This window comes from Schistocerca gregaria, chromosome 4, assembly GCF_023897955.1.
Source record: "Schistocerca gregaria isolate iqSchGreg1 chromosome 4, iqSchGreg1.2, whole genome shotgun sequence".
NCBI lineage: Eukaryota > Metazoa > Arthropoda > Insecta > Orthoptera > Acrididae > Schistocerca > Schistocerca gregaria.
In genome coordinates, this window is record NC_064923.1 from 723,144,603 (window position 1) to 723,159,994 (window position 15,392).

The 15,392-nt window shown below is 38.3% G+C and overlaps 1 protein-coding gene across 1 annotated transcript in view; it reads right to left on the reverse strand.

Annotated features, from left to right (window-relative positions):
- The window catches only part of LOC126268156 (39S ribosomal protein L38, mitochondrial), a 49,500-nt gene that overhangs the window by 8,607 nt on the left and 25,501 nt on the right, over positions 1-15,392 (reverse strand). The window contains exon 5 of the mRNA XM_049973707.1: positions 7,975-8,133. Coding sequence (XP_049829664.1) covers positions 7,975-8,133 — 159 coding nt within the window. The remainder of the gene's footprint in view (positions 1-7,974; positions 8,134-15,392) is intronic.

Below are 15,392 nucleotides of genomic sequence, written 5' to 3' on the forward strand. Positions count from 1 at the left end.
TTATCTGCATAGATGAATTAGAGTCCTCAAACCCAGCTGATATAATGTCTCTCTGAACATCATGTGACCACAGGTGTAGAACTTTTAAGTGTTACAGGATTTAGGTTAGCCTCTCACTTTTGCAGAGCAGAAATTGACAAAGGAGGAGTTGCCACATTCCTCAGGAACTGTCGAAAATTTAAGAACATAGACATTCATAAATTTTGCCTAGAACAGCATGTGGAAGCATGTGCAACACAAGTAGAATTTCGCAAAAAATCCTTCAAAATATTAAGTGTATATCGAGCACCTGCAGATAACTTTAATCTATTCATAAACCACCTCGAAGCTGTACTGGCCCATTTAACAACTAAAAACAAAGAAATAGTGGTTGCTGGTGACTTCAAGGAAGATTTTCTTATAAAGACTCTCCCAATAAGAACTTATCTGACTTAGTAATACTATCATTCAACTTAATCCCCACTGTAAAGTTCCCAACTAGGGTAGCCAATTGCTCACAAACAGCCATTGATAATATCTTTATAGAAAAGTCCAATGAACAAAATTATATTACAAAACCAATAGTCAGTGGCCTCTCAGGCCGTGACATGCAGTTCCTTCTGTTAAATGTTAATACTGAACAGGATATAAAATCTGTTAAATCTGAGCTCAAGAGGGTAATCAATAAGTCAAAAATTAATTATTTTAGGACATTCCTCTGACACATTCACTGGACTGATGTTTACAGTGCTCATGGCATGAGTGAAAAATATAACACTTTTGCTAATAAAGTGCTTACCTTATTTGAACACTTGTTTTCCCCCAAAACTAATCAAGGTTAGAGCAAAGTCTACGAAGAAGCCATGGACTACTCAAGGAATAGAGGTATCTTGTAAAACAAAAAGAAAATTGTATCTGTCAATCCAAAACAGTTCTGATGTTGATGCAATAGCACATTACAAAATACTGCAAAATATTAAAAACTATAATACGGACATCAAAGAAAATATATTATAAGGAAAAGATAGTCATATCAGATAACAAAATAAAGACAATATGGGATATTGTGAAGGAGGAGACTGGTATAACCAGACATGAAGAGGGGCAAACAGCATTAAGAGTAAATGACACATAGGTGACAGATGTGTGTAGTGTTGCAAAACTTTTTAACAAACACTTTTTAACTGTTACTGAAAAGATGGGGTTGTCAGCTTCTGTAGATACTGCCATGGGATACCTCAGACTAGACATTTCAAGTAACTTCCATAATATGAATTTGACCCTCACTACCCCAGCAGAAGTAATGTCCATCAAAAAATCTTTAAAATCAAAAACATCTCGTGGGTATGATGAGAGATCAACAAAATTAATTAAAGTATGTGATTCTGAGTTACGTAACATATTAAGCTATCTGTGTAACCAGTCATTTATCAATGGAATATTTCTTGAATGGTTGAAATATGCTGAAGTTAAGCCGCTCTTTAAGAAGGGGATAAAGAAATAGTGTCAAATTTCCATCCAACTTCAATTTTGACAGCATTCTCAAAAATTTTAGAAAAGGTAATGTACAATCAGCTATATAACAATCTTATCACAAATAAAATACTGTTAAAGTCACAGTTCAGATTTCTAAGGGTTTCTGATACTGAGAAGGCTATCCTACACTTACAGTGAAAATTTAGTTAATTCATTACACAAAAAATTTCAGGCAACTGGTATATTTTGTGATCTATCAAAGGCATTTGACTGTGTACATAACAGTATCCTTTTAAGTAAATAAGAATTTTATGGTGTAACAGGAAATTCTGCAAAACTGTTCAAATCTTATATCTCTGGCAGGAAACAAAGGGTGCTATTAGGAAAGAGACATGTATTAAGCTATCAGGCATCATCCAACTAGGAAATAATTACATGTGCGGTCCCACAAGGCTCCATCTTAAGGCCCTTACTTTTTCTTGCGTACATCAATGACCTTTCATCAGTAACATTACCAGATGCCAAGTTTGTTTTGTTTGCCAATTTTACAAACATTACAATAAATACCGTCCACCTAACCTTCGTAACCTCTTGGTTCATCCCTCTGAAATCCCCAAACCACCTTCCCTACCCTCTGGCTCCCACCCTTGCAACTGCTCCCAGCGTCAAACCTGTCCTATGCATCTTCCCACCACCACCTACTCCAGTCCTGTAACCCGGAAGGTGTACACGATCAAAGGCAGAGCCACGTGTGAAAGCACCCACGTGATTTACCAACTGACCTGCCTACACTGTGACGCTTTCTATGTGGGAATAACCAGCAACAAACTGTCCATTCGCATGAATGGACACAGGCAGACAGTGTTTGTTGGTAATGAGGATCACCCTGTGGCTAAACATGCCTAGGTGCACGGCCAGCACATCTTGGCACAGTGTTACACAGTCCGAGTTATCTGGATACTTCCCACCAACACCAACCTATCCGAACTCTGGAGATGGGAACTTGCCCTTCATCCTTTCATCTTTCCTTTTCCTTCCCTCTTTCCTGACGAAGCAGCCGCCGGTTGCGAAAGCTCGAAATTCTGTGTGTGTGTGTTTGTGTGTTTTATTTATTGTGCTTATCTACCGTCGCTTTCCCGCTTGGTAAGTCTTGGAATCTTTGTTTTTAATATATTTTTCCCATGAGGAAGTTTCTTTCTATTTTATTTACACATCATTAAAATAAAGTGTAGTCTTAGAAATATCGGCTAATAAAATATTTTTGGACATTAATCACTGGCTGCAAGCCAATTCTTTGTCACTTAACTTTGAAAAATCAAACACATTGCATGCAGTTCAGAACTTGTAAGGGGTGTCCCACGAGTATATGCCTAACATACAATGACAAGCACATAGAAGAAGTGGACAGTGTTAAATCCTTGGGATTACAGCTTGATACTGGGAGGAGCATACCACAGAACTGCTGTAGTGCCTAAACAAATCTCTATTTACAATGCAAATTCTGTCAGACATAGGGGATATAAAAATGAAAAAGCTAGCATATTATGATTACTTTCACTCCATAGTGTCATATGGGATTATTTTGTGGGGTAATGCATCAACTCAAGCTAAAGTTTTCTGGGTACAAAAACATGCAATAATAGTTATTTGTGGTGTGAATGGATATCAACTGTGTTTTTTTTTTTTTTTAAATAGGAACCCTCATTTTTTTATTACATATTTGTGTAGTAAGTAAAGAAATATGAATGTTTTAGTTGGACCACTTTTTTTGCTTTGTGATAGATGGCGCTGTAAGATACACAAACATATGGCTCACAATTAAAGACGAACAGCAGTGAAACATCTTGTAGTAACATTGGTAGAACATTATGTAGGAAATCAGCATACATTGCACCAATTAGATTTCCATCGATAAAATGGAGGCCAATTATCCTTCCTCCCATAATTCCGCACCATACATTAACCTGCCAAGGTCCCTGATGTTCCAGTTGTCATAGCCATCGTGGATTTTCCACTGCCTAATAGTGCATATTATGCCGGTTTACGTTACTGCTGTTGGTGAATGATGCTTTGTCGCTAAATAGAACACGTGCAAAAAATCTGTCATTGTCCTGTAATTTCTCTTGTGCCCAGTGGCAGAACTGTACACGACATTCAAAGTCATCACCATGCAGTTCCTGGTGCATAGAAATATGGTACGGGTGCAATCAATGTTGATGTAGCATTCTCAACACCGAAATTCTTGACATTCCTAATTCTCATGCAATTTGTCTGCTACTGACGTGCGGATTAGCAGCGAAAGCAGCTAAAACACCTACTTAAGCATCATTATTTGTTGCAGTTCGTGGTTGACTTTCACATGTGGCTAAACACTTTCTGTTTCCTTAAATAATGTAACTATCCGGCGAACGGTTCGGACACTTGGATGATGTCATCCAGGATACCGAGAAGTGTACATAGCACACGCCCATTGGGCACTTTGATCACAATAGCCATACATCAACACGATATCGACCTTTTCCATAATTGGTAAATGGTCCATTTTAACACGAGTAATGTATCATGAAGCAAATACCGTCCGCACTGGCGGAATGTTACGTGACACCACATACTTATACGTTTGTGACTATTACAGCGCCATCTATCACAAAGCAAAAAAGTTGTCCAACTAAAACATTCATATTTCTTTATGTACTACAAGAATATGTAATAAAAGAAAGGGGGGTTCCTATTTTTATAAAAATGCAGTTAATATCTGTTTGACCTATGGCAGCACCATCTAGTGGGCCAACCATAGCGCCACCTGGTTTCCCCCTTAAAAAGCTAGACGAGTTTTGTTCTTTTTTAGTTTTTTCGTTTGATGCTTATTTCATGAGATATTTGGCTCGGTCACTATCAATGGACCACCCTGTATATAGATGATCATCCCACTTGGGACCTATGGAGGGTCCATTAGGTTATTTGTTTTAGTTGTTAATATTTGTCATGTATTATTGTTTTTCTGAGATGTTCTACATCCTGGATGACCTCCTCACTACGGATCAATTGGAATGAAAGTAAATCTAATTTAATCTGATCAAGTGGAGACTGACGGCGTCATGATCATTCAACAGGACTAGTTCTGAAAACCTTCTCACAAAATTCTTCCAACATAAAAAGCTGTGTATGTATCCTGACTGTACCTGTGTCATTAAGCCCTTTGGGATCACCAGATGAACAAGTTCCTTGTCCTCCGCTGAAGTCCTGATGAATTTTGTTTTGGATTGGGTTCTTCGTATGTTAAGTGAAGAAATTTCATTCATTTTATGTGCATGGTATAAGAAAAAGTTATGTTTTAAGCATTTATTTACAGAATATCATTTTTGCAATGAGTTTGTATCATAATAATGAGTTACTTATTAGCTTCAATCTGCAAAATACATGTATGTGTCTCAGTGAAGAAAAGTGTAAAATTACAATTTAAAACATAAAACAAATATAAGTAAAATAAGTAACTAGGCTAATAACGATTGTTTAGGTACTTTAATCAGTTATGTTAAAAATACTCTGACAGCACATTGTGCACAACTTATGTTCCAAAAATGGTATTTATGCAACAAGCATTATTACACATGGATTTATGCAGCCTGAATGTTTCTTTACTTTATGTTGTAACAAAAGTTTTCATTTTTAAAAATTAATTAATGCCAGTGAACTATTTTGCAAAATTTCAAATTATTACAGAATTTGATTAGACAGTTTTCAAGAATGTTAATTACATATCAATTTTTATATGAGAAATGTTTTCCATATCTCATTGTTTTGAAGAGAACCCCTCCAAACCTAATATACCAAATTGCCTTTTGGGGCAAAACTGAAATGCGGCACAAACAAAAAAATACATATTACTTTATTCCCCTCCCTCTAAAAACACACCAAGTTTCATCAAGATCTTTTACTGACACTTGGGAATCCCCAGTCAGTGACTCTTGTGCATTTACTAAATGAATCTATTGCAAAACATGCTGCTCTTTGTTGAATCTTGCCTGTATCCTCCACCAACTGTATCTGGTAAGAGTAACAAGTAATACTCAAATATCAGTTAAACGAGGTTTTTGTAAACCACAACCTTTGTGGGACAGCTATATAGCCTGAGGATTTGTCCAATAAATCTCAACCTGGCATCTACCTTTCTGCGGTTAGTTTAATGTGGTCATTTCACTTTGAATCGGTCTGTATGTACACACCTGGATATTTAATGGAATAGATTGCTTACAGTGGTTGTTCTGTAATCATGTGATCACACAATAACGGGTCTTCCTGCCTATTTATAGACAGCATGCTATACACAACAAATACCAATCCTCTGTAAGTTTTCCTTCATTTTGTTATAATGATCTAGCATTGCAGCTCCTGTAAATTTAACAGAATCTTCCGTGAAGGAACTAATGGAACTGTATATGAGGGTTGGAACTTTAATAGTGACAACTACTTATTTACAGCTTGTACAAAATAGACACATGTTTCACAGTTTTACTGACCTTCAAAGCAGTCATCAGCATTGTGTATAACGTATTGCCAGCGATGTGAAAGTCTTAGGATACTCTTATGCCAGTTGTGTTGACAGTTCGAGTGGCGCGGTCTATTGCCTGACGAATTTGTAGCAGTTGTGAAGTGAATGCAGTGAAGTGTTTCCTTCAGTTTAAAAATTGAGTTGAACACATGAGGGCTTCAGTCATGGGAGTGCAGTAGATGGTGCAGCACTTAGCAGTCCCAAAAGTCAAACAAATCAGTAACAGCTTGCACTGTACGTGCTTGAGCATTGTCCTGCAAAATGATGGTCAGGTCCTGCAGAAAGTGTCATCACTTCTGTCTCTATGCTGTTCATTTTTGGAACACAACCTACGACCACCTTAGAGACAGAAGTGATGACACTTTCTGCAGGACCTGACCATCATTTTGCAAGACAATGCTCAAACATGAGCAGTGCAAGCTATTACTGATTTGTTTGACTGATGCGGCTGCTAAGTGCTATACCACCTACTGCATTCCTCTGAATTAAGCCCTTGTGAGTTCAACTCGATTTCTAAACTGCAGGAAACACTTCACAGCATTCGCTTCTGAACAGCTACAAATTCGTCGGACAACAGGCCGTGTCGCTCGAACTGTCAACACAACTGGCACTGGTAAGAGAATCCTACGACTTCCACATTGCTGGCAATGGGTTATACACAATGCTGGTGACTACTTTGAAGGCCAGTAAAACATTGAAACACGTATCTATTTTGTACGAGCTGTAAATAAATAGTTGCCACTATTAAAGTTCCAACCCTCATATTATCCACTAGGTCATTTATATATACTGCGAAATGTAATGCTGTTTCAACACCTCTTTGGTGTAAAGTTTTGGAAAAGTTAATTCAGTATTTTGGCCTTCTTCCTCTCATCCTCTGTTTCAATGCTATTGTGTTCACAAGCACGTCTGAACAGACAGCTTTGATCCATTTACTGATTTAACATAAAACCAAAACTTCTTAGGATGTTCTGTCACCCCAATAGATGGAATTTTACTTTTGAATTCATTGAAAACTTGACACATGCAATTTTGACTGTGCTCAAATTATGCTTGTCTATGAGGCTTTGGTCACATTTAAATCTACAATGAGGTCCTCATTACTTTAGACTGTTGAACCAAATCAGGTCCTTCACTTCCCTAACAACAGTGCTTAGAACATACCTGTCTACAGCATATTGTATAATACTCTTGGACTTTGCTCATTTGTACTCAACATTTTCAGTCTTGGAGATAAATATTTCACCTTGAACATTCAAGTAATCAGAAATCTGTTTCTTGTCACTCTTACTAAGCAAAAATAACTTCCTTCTTTTCTTTACATTCCTATTTACACCCATATTCAGTGACACTGTAAGGACATAGTGGTCACCAAACTTTTGTTCTTCATTGGCCGAGTCAAAAAGTTCAGATCAGTTTAAACCAGCAGATGTTAACTTCATGAATCAGTTCTCTTATTAATTCCTTGACTTAATTTTTGAGTAAGCCATTTAGAGCAATTGTGCACGATTCCCTATCCCTACTACAGTCCTAATCACTTGAGCCCCTAGTCTATCACTGGGAGGTTGAAATCTGTCCTGTTATACTATAATATAACCAAAAAAAAATTAGATGTAACTTTCTCCACATTTTCTTCAAATGTTTTGACACCATCGCTCCTGAGGCAGGAGGTGTATGAAAGCATCCAATTACTATGTTTGATCCATCTTCAACACTTTTCTTCACTCCAATTATTTCATATTCGAAATCTGTACTAGCCTCACAAGACACTATTGTTTTATTTATGGCTACAAGCATGCCTTCATTCAATGGTAGAAAACTACATGAAGCACATCTAAAAAATATACATCCTGTCACATATTACAATATGCCAACTGTGATTTTAACGGCAACTTATTCATGAAGTAGCAGCAGCCAAATGTATGTACTAACATTCCAAATACATTTCAAATGCCTTTTCAACTTACCAAGAACCATCTTTTTTAAGCATTTCATAATCCATCTTCTTTTCTTGCTTGTACAAAATAAATACAAATCGGTGGAAGCCAGTTCCACGGGGAGGAAAGGGTTGCAAGTAATCCCAAATAACTTCACCCTTGCTGATATTATTTCCAGGAATGTTGCCCCTAGAATGCAAGATTATTAATTTATTAGGAACTTTGCTGGACAGATAGAAAATTTTGAAAAATTACGTATCAGACCAGAAACTTTTACTAGAGAAAGGCATCAAGAATCACATGAAAGTTCTCATAATCACAGAAAAAAGTTATATTTGCCATGCAGAGGAGGTTCTGAGTCACAGACAAATACAATGGAAACGAATACCAGAAATGTTTAAGCTTTTGGACAAAGTCCTTCCTCAGAAGTAGAACTTTTGGGGTATAACACACACACACACACACACACACACACACACACACACACACACACACACACAAACAGCACTCTCTCTGTCACTACAGCCCGAATGTAGCTGCATGTGATGCAGGCAGCAATCATCTCGGGTGGGTGGTGTTGGTAAGGAGGCGGCATCCAAGGGGGAGGAAGAGAATAGCAGGGTAGTAGTGGGACAAGATGCTAATGTCGTCTGAGGGAATGTGCAGTAGAGTAGGAAAAAGACTAGGCCAGGTGGTGGACAGACTAGAGAACATTGAGGCCAGAGGGATTATGGAAACAAAGGATATGCTGGACTTCCCACTGTTTAAAAATCTTATACTATTTTTCTTATTTGAAGTACACTGTTTAATACCAAAAATTCAAATGAATGTCTGAAAGAAAATTTCACTTGAGTTGTTGTTGCTGTCATCATCATCATCATCATCTTCTTCTTCTTCTTGTTCTTCAGTCCAAAGACTGCCGTGATGCAACTCTCCGTGCTAACTCTACTCAATGCAAGCCTCATCTACAAGTAACTACTGCAACCTACATCCTTCTGAATCTGCTTAATGTATTCATTTCTTGGCCTTCCTTATGATTTTCCCCTCCAGTACCGTATTTGTGATCCCTTGATGCCTCAGAATGTGTCCTACCAACTGATCCCCTCTTGTAGTCAAGTTGTGCCACAAATTCCTCTTCTCCCCAATTAGATGCAGTACCTCTTCATTAGTTACATGATCTACCCATCTAATTTTCAGCATTCTTCTGTAGCACCACATTTCAAAAGCTTCTATTCTCTTCTTGTATAAACTGTCTATCATCCATGTTTCACTTCCATACATAGCTACACTCCATACAAATACTTTAAATACTGACACTTAAATCTATACTCAATGTTAACAAATTTCTTGTCTACAGAAACAATTTTCTTGCCGTTTACAGTCTACATTTTATAGCCTCTCTACTTTGGTCACATCATCAGTTAATTCACTGCCCAAATAGCAAAACTCATCTATTGCTTAAAGTGTCACATTTCCTAATCTAATTCCCTCAGCATCACCTGAATTAATTCAACTAATTACATTGTCCTCATTTTGCTTTTATTAATGTTCATCTTATATCATCCTTTCAAGAATTACAATGTCGTCAGTAAAACTCAAAGTTTTTATTTCTTCTCCATTGATTTTAATTCATACTCCAAATTTGTCTTTTGTGTCCTTTATTGCTTGCTCAATATACTGATTGAACAACATTGGGCATAGGTACAACCCTGTCTCACTCCCCTCTCGACCACTGCTTCTCTTTCCTGTCCCTCAACTCTTATAACTGCCATCTAGCTTCCTTACAAATTGTAAAGAGCCTTTTGCTCCCTATATTTTATCCCTACTACCTTTAGGATTTGAAAGGGATTAATTCAGTCAACGCTGTCAAAAGCTTTTCCTAAGACTACAAATGCTATACGAATATGTTTGTCTTTCCTTAACCTACAGGTACCTTCTCTGAGAAGTCGTAGGGTTAGTATTGCCTCAAGTATTCCTACATTTCTCCGGAATCCAAACTGATCTTACCTGAAGTCAGCTTCTACTAGTTTTTCCATTCATCTGGAAAAAAATCATGTTAGTATTTTGCAACCATGACTTATTAAACTGATAGTTCGGTAATTTTCACATCTGTCAGCACCTGTTTATTTTGGGATTTGTATTATTATATTCTTCTTGAAGTCTGAGGGTATTTCACCTGTCTCATCCATGATGCATACCAAATGAAATAGTTCTGCATGATTGGCTCTCCCACGGCTATAAGTAGTTCAGTTTTGACTTAGGTCTTTTAATGCTCTGTCAAATTCTTCTCGCAGTATCATATCTCCCATCTCATCTACATCTATGTCCTCTTCTATTTCCACAATATTGCCCTCAAGTGCATCTCCCTTGTATAGACCTTCTATATACTCCTTCCACCTGTCTGTTTTCCCTTCTTTGCTTAGGACTGGTTTTCCATTTAAGATCTTGATATTTATACAGGTGGCTCTCTTTTCTCCACAGGTCTTCTTAATTTTCCTGTAGGTGGCATCTATCTTACCCCTACTGATATTTGCTTCTATGTCGTTACATTTGTCCTCTAGCCATTCCTGCTCAGCCATTTTGCACTTTCTGTCTATCTCATTTTTGAGACATTTGTATGTCCTCTCACCTGCTTCATTTATTGCATTTTTATATTTTCTCCTTTCATCAATTATATTCAATATCTTTTGTGTTACCCAAGGATTTCTACTAGTCCTCATCCTTCTACTTACTTGATCCTCTGTTGACTTCAGCATTTCATCTTTCAAAGCTACCAATTCTTCTTCCACTGTATTCCTTTCCCCTGTTCTTGTCAATCGTTCCCTAATGCCCCCTCTGGAACACTCTACAACCTCCGGGTCTTTCAGTTTATCCAAGTCCCATCTCTTTAAATTCCTACCCTTTTGCAGTTTCTTCAGTTTTAACTTGCAGTTCATAAACATAAATTGTGGTTAGAGTCTACATATGCTCCTGGAAATAGCTAACAATTTAATATCTGGTTCCTAAAACTCTGTCTAACCATTATATAACCAATCTGAATCGTTCCAGTATCTCCAGATCTCTTAAATGTATACAACATTCTTTCATGATCCTTAAACCAACTGTTAGCTATGGTTAAATTATACTCTTTCACACCTTTCCTCCAGTTCATATTCGCCTACAACTTTTTCTTCTCTTTATCTTCCTACTATTGAATTCCAGTCTCCCATGACTACTAAATTTTTGACTCGCTAAACTATCTGAATAATTTCTTTAATCTCAACATACATTTCTTCAATTTCTTCATCAGCTGCAGAGTTAGTTGGCATGTAATAAACTTGTACTGCTATGGTGGGTGTGGGCTTCGTGTCTCTTGGCAAAAATAATGCGTTCACTATGCTGTTCGTAGTAACTTATCCACATTCCTATTTTTTTATTTATTATTAAAATCATTCCTGCATTACCCCTATTCGATTTTGTACTTACGTGTCTGTATTCACCTTACCAAAAGTCCTGTTCCTCCTGCCACTGAATTTCACTAATTCCCACTAGATCTAAGTTTAACTTATCCATTTATCTTTTTAAATTTTCTAACCTACCTGCCTGATTAAGGGATCTGACATTCCACACTTCACTTGCATATGATTTTAATACAAAATCTAGGCAAAAATGTAAATATTTTACATTTACAAAAGTTTACAAACACACACACACACACACACACACACACACACACACACACACACACACACACTTATGATGCATTGTTCCCAGACACCCGCCACTGTCAATTTCACAAGACATGCATTGCATGAGAATTAGGAAATATTGATAAACACTAAACATGACCACCTAGCACAAATCTCATTGAACCACTAACTCTTTACAAGGTACAGCTTGGCGGCATTTCATCGTACTAGCTAGACTTCACCAACTACACACACATTCTGGGAACATTTGGATAACACCTCACATAGACCTGGTGTTTCAAAATAAATATTTGGGTTTCCAGGCTTTGTAGCATTTATTACATTCAACTTATAGTTATAAATAATACATCAAATAAATGAGCAACTTAAACAGTTTGTGTCACAAGTGAGCACCATCCATCACATGGCACACACCACGTTGATAGGCATATCTGTCCAAACCTTGATCAGTGTGTCTGGAGCAATTGTTGCAACAGCTTCTTCAATCATATTTCTTAAGTCAGGTGCATAATCTGCTAGTGGAGACACAGACAAATGATCCTTCATGAAACTCCAAAAGTGAAAATCGCACAGCGTCAGATCAGGTGAAACAAGCTCCGGGACATCCAAGATTTTCCAATGTCATAATAAATGCAAATAGACACATTCATTAGTTATTTTATAACTGTTAGCTCTAAAATTAAACTGTGACATGTGTCCCTCCAGTCTCTATAAATGACATGCAATCCTAAAATATGTGTGCCACTCGGAAAATTTTGTGACTGCTAGCATTACTATTAAATGATTTAATTTCCGAAAAATGCAGTCAACAGGCTCCCATTGATTCAGTAAAAGTTTCAACCACCTTAGCCAATTGAGAATGAGCCACTGAACCACCACTTGTTTTACTATGTGCACCAGATAGACAGTGACAACAACTGACATAAAACTGGGGCATCTTCAGGTAGTGACACTGTATGGATTCAAGGTACCATGGGAAGTTATCAAATGTTGATAACGTTTGTGGCAGAACTATCACAACTCTTCTTCTCCCACAGAAGCATTTGGCCGGTGGTTTAATGAGTTCAGACACAAGGAAAACAGAAACATACACTTCCATCTGTGGCACAGAGATTCCATAATATCATGCAAAATTGTATTCACGGTCACAGTCAGAATTTACCTATTCTCGGCTGTTTGCAATGTGCCAGACACACAACATGATGTACTGCCTCACAGATCAACGAGAAAATTTATTGGCAGACCCGAATTAATTCTTTACTTTCTTACACTGTCAAATCAGTCTAAATAAGGGTTGCAAGCCACACTTTGAACTGCATGACCGGGCTAAATTTCTCATAACTCCACAGTCAATCATTAAAAGCCCTGTAGTTATTTGGCCTCTTTCAGGAACTAGCAAATCTTGCTAATAACCACTGACACAGTGAAACAGGAATACCATTCACTGTCAACAGAGAAAGTCACATGAAAAGGATCAAATTTGTGTGGAAATAAATGACATTCAATGGCATGAATTGACTCGAGCTAAGTCCATAACTTTCATCCAACAACACCTGCAGTTAGTGCTCCATGCTCTGACTTGAGATCCATGTTTTTGTCGAACCAATCCACACTCATTAATGCCAAAACAAGTAAGTGCTTAATCAGAATTCCATTCTTGAACCTGGGAATTCACTTTCAAATGGTTAGTTGGGTTTCCATAGCAGAGAAGTATAACTTGGTCGGTCACAAAGGGTAGCTAACTCCAGAGTCACGCAGTAGTAGCCGACTGAGACAGACGCAGCAATAGGGAAGTAACCGCTTTTGTGACATTTATGAGTTTCTAACCAGGAACAAATTTTATTATATCACCTGTGCGCTTTAATAGTTTAGTTTTGAGTTTCTGCATGTAAATTTAATATCTAATAGCCACAGTTCTCGTGTTTCTGTTTGCGTCGGAAAGTAAACCGATTTTGTGACATGTTACAAGTTCCTAATCAGGAGCAAATTATTTAGTTTCACCTGAGTGCTTCAGTAGCTAGGTTTTTGAATATCTGCATATTATTAGACATGGTTCCTGCGTTTCCATCCGGGTCTGCAGCAGAGATGCGCAGCACTTCCCGATAGTCTGTTTATCTGCATAGTTTAGTTTTCCATGGTCTTTAGTATGGACAGGGATTGCAGTTGTTGTGTTCAGATGAGAGGCAAGTGGGTGACACTTCACTCTCAGCTTCAGGCTGTAATGGCTTCGGTTGCACAGTTTGAGGCTGCAGTGGATGGGCACCACTGATGTGGGCTGGTCATGGGGATCCAACAGACGTCCAGCATGTCTGAGTCCTCCGATCAGCCCTCACCGGTGGCCAATCCAGTTACTGCTCACACTGAAGTTGACCCCTCATCTGTGGTCGAGTGGGAGGTTACCCTGGGGTGACACAGGCAGTGAAAGACTTCCCAGGTGGCCGCACCTAAGGCCTCCCTGGTTTGTCTGACAAACAGGTTCCACGTGCTGTCTCTGGCTGACACTTTCACTGAGCCAGATGCTGTCGCCTGTCCTGTTTCAGCGGAAACCACTCAGCCTGCAAGATCCGGGCAATCACAGAGGGTGGGATTATTGGTAGCTGGGAGCTGCAACGTTACGGGCATTATGGGGCCCCTTACGGACTTTGCTGACAAGAAGGGAAAGAAAACCAATGTGCACTCCGTGTGCATACCGGGTGGAGTCATTCCAGATGTGGAAAGGGTCCTCCCGAATGCCATGAAGAACACAGGGTGCAGCCAACTGCAGGTGGTTACTCAAGTCGGTACCAATGATGTGTGTCACTTTGTATCAGAGGGCAGATTTTTAGGTTAGAGGGTCTCAGGAAAACACAAGAAGGGCTTCAGTCACAAAAGGTGCAGGCCGAACACAGGAAGAACGTAGATACAGGAACCATCAGTATAACAGTTGTAAATTGTCATAGCTGTGTTGGGAAAGCACCAGACCTCCAAGCGCTAATAGAAAGCACTGATGCTCAAATTGTTATAGGCACGGAAAGCTGGCTAAAGCTGTATATAAGCTCAGCCAAAATTTTTGTGAAGAACCTAATGGTGTTCTGAAAGGATAGGCTAAACACGGTTGGCGGTGGCATGTTTGTTGCTGTTAGAAGTAGTTTAACTTGTCGCGAAATTGAAGCATATACTTCCTGTGAGTTAGTATGGGCAGAGGTCATTGTTGGCAACCAGAATAAAATAATAATAGGATCCTTTTACTGACCTCCCAATTCAGATGATACAGTTGCTGCAAGGTTCAAAGAAAACTTCAGTTTGAAATCAAACACGTACCTTACTCGTACAATAATAGTGGGTGGTGACTTTAATTTACCCTCGATATTTTGGCAAAAATACATGTTTGATTCTGGAGGTATGCACAAAATATCATCCGAAATAGTGCTAAACACATTCTCTGAAAATTATTTCGAGCAGTTAGTTCATGAGCCCACGCGAATAGTAAAAGGTTGTGAAAACACGCTTAAACTCTTAGCAACAAATAATCCTGAGTTAATAACAAGTATCAAAACCGATACAGGGATTAGTGAACACAGGGTTGTCGTAGCAAGATTGAAAATTATAATCCCCAAATCCTCCAAAAGTAAGTGAAAAATATACCTATTCAAAAAGCAGATAAATATTCACTTAAAGCCTTCCTGACAGACAATCTCCACTCATTCCAAATTAATAATATAAGTGTGGATCAGATGTGGCTTCAATTCAAAGAAATAGCACCAGCAAGAATTGAGAGAT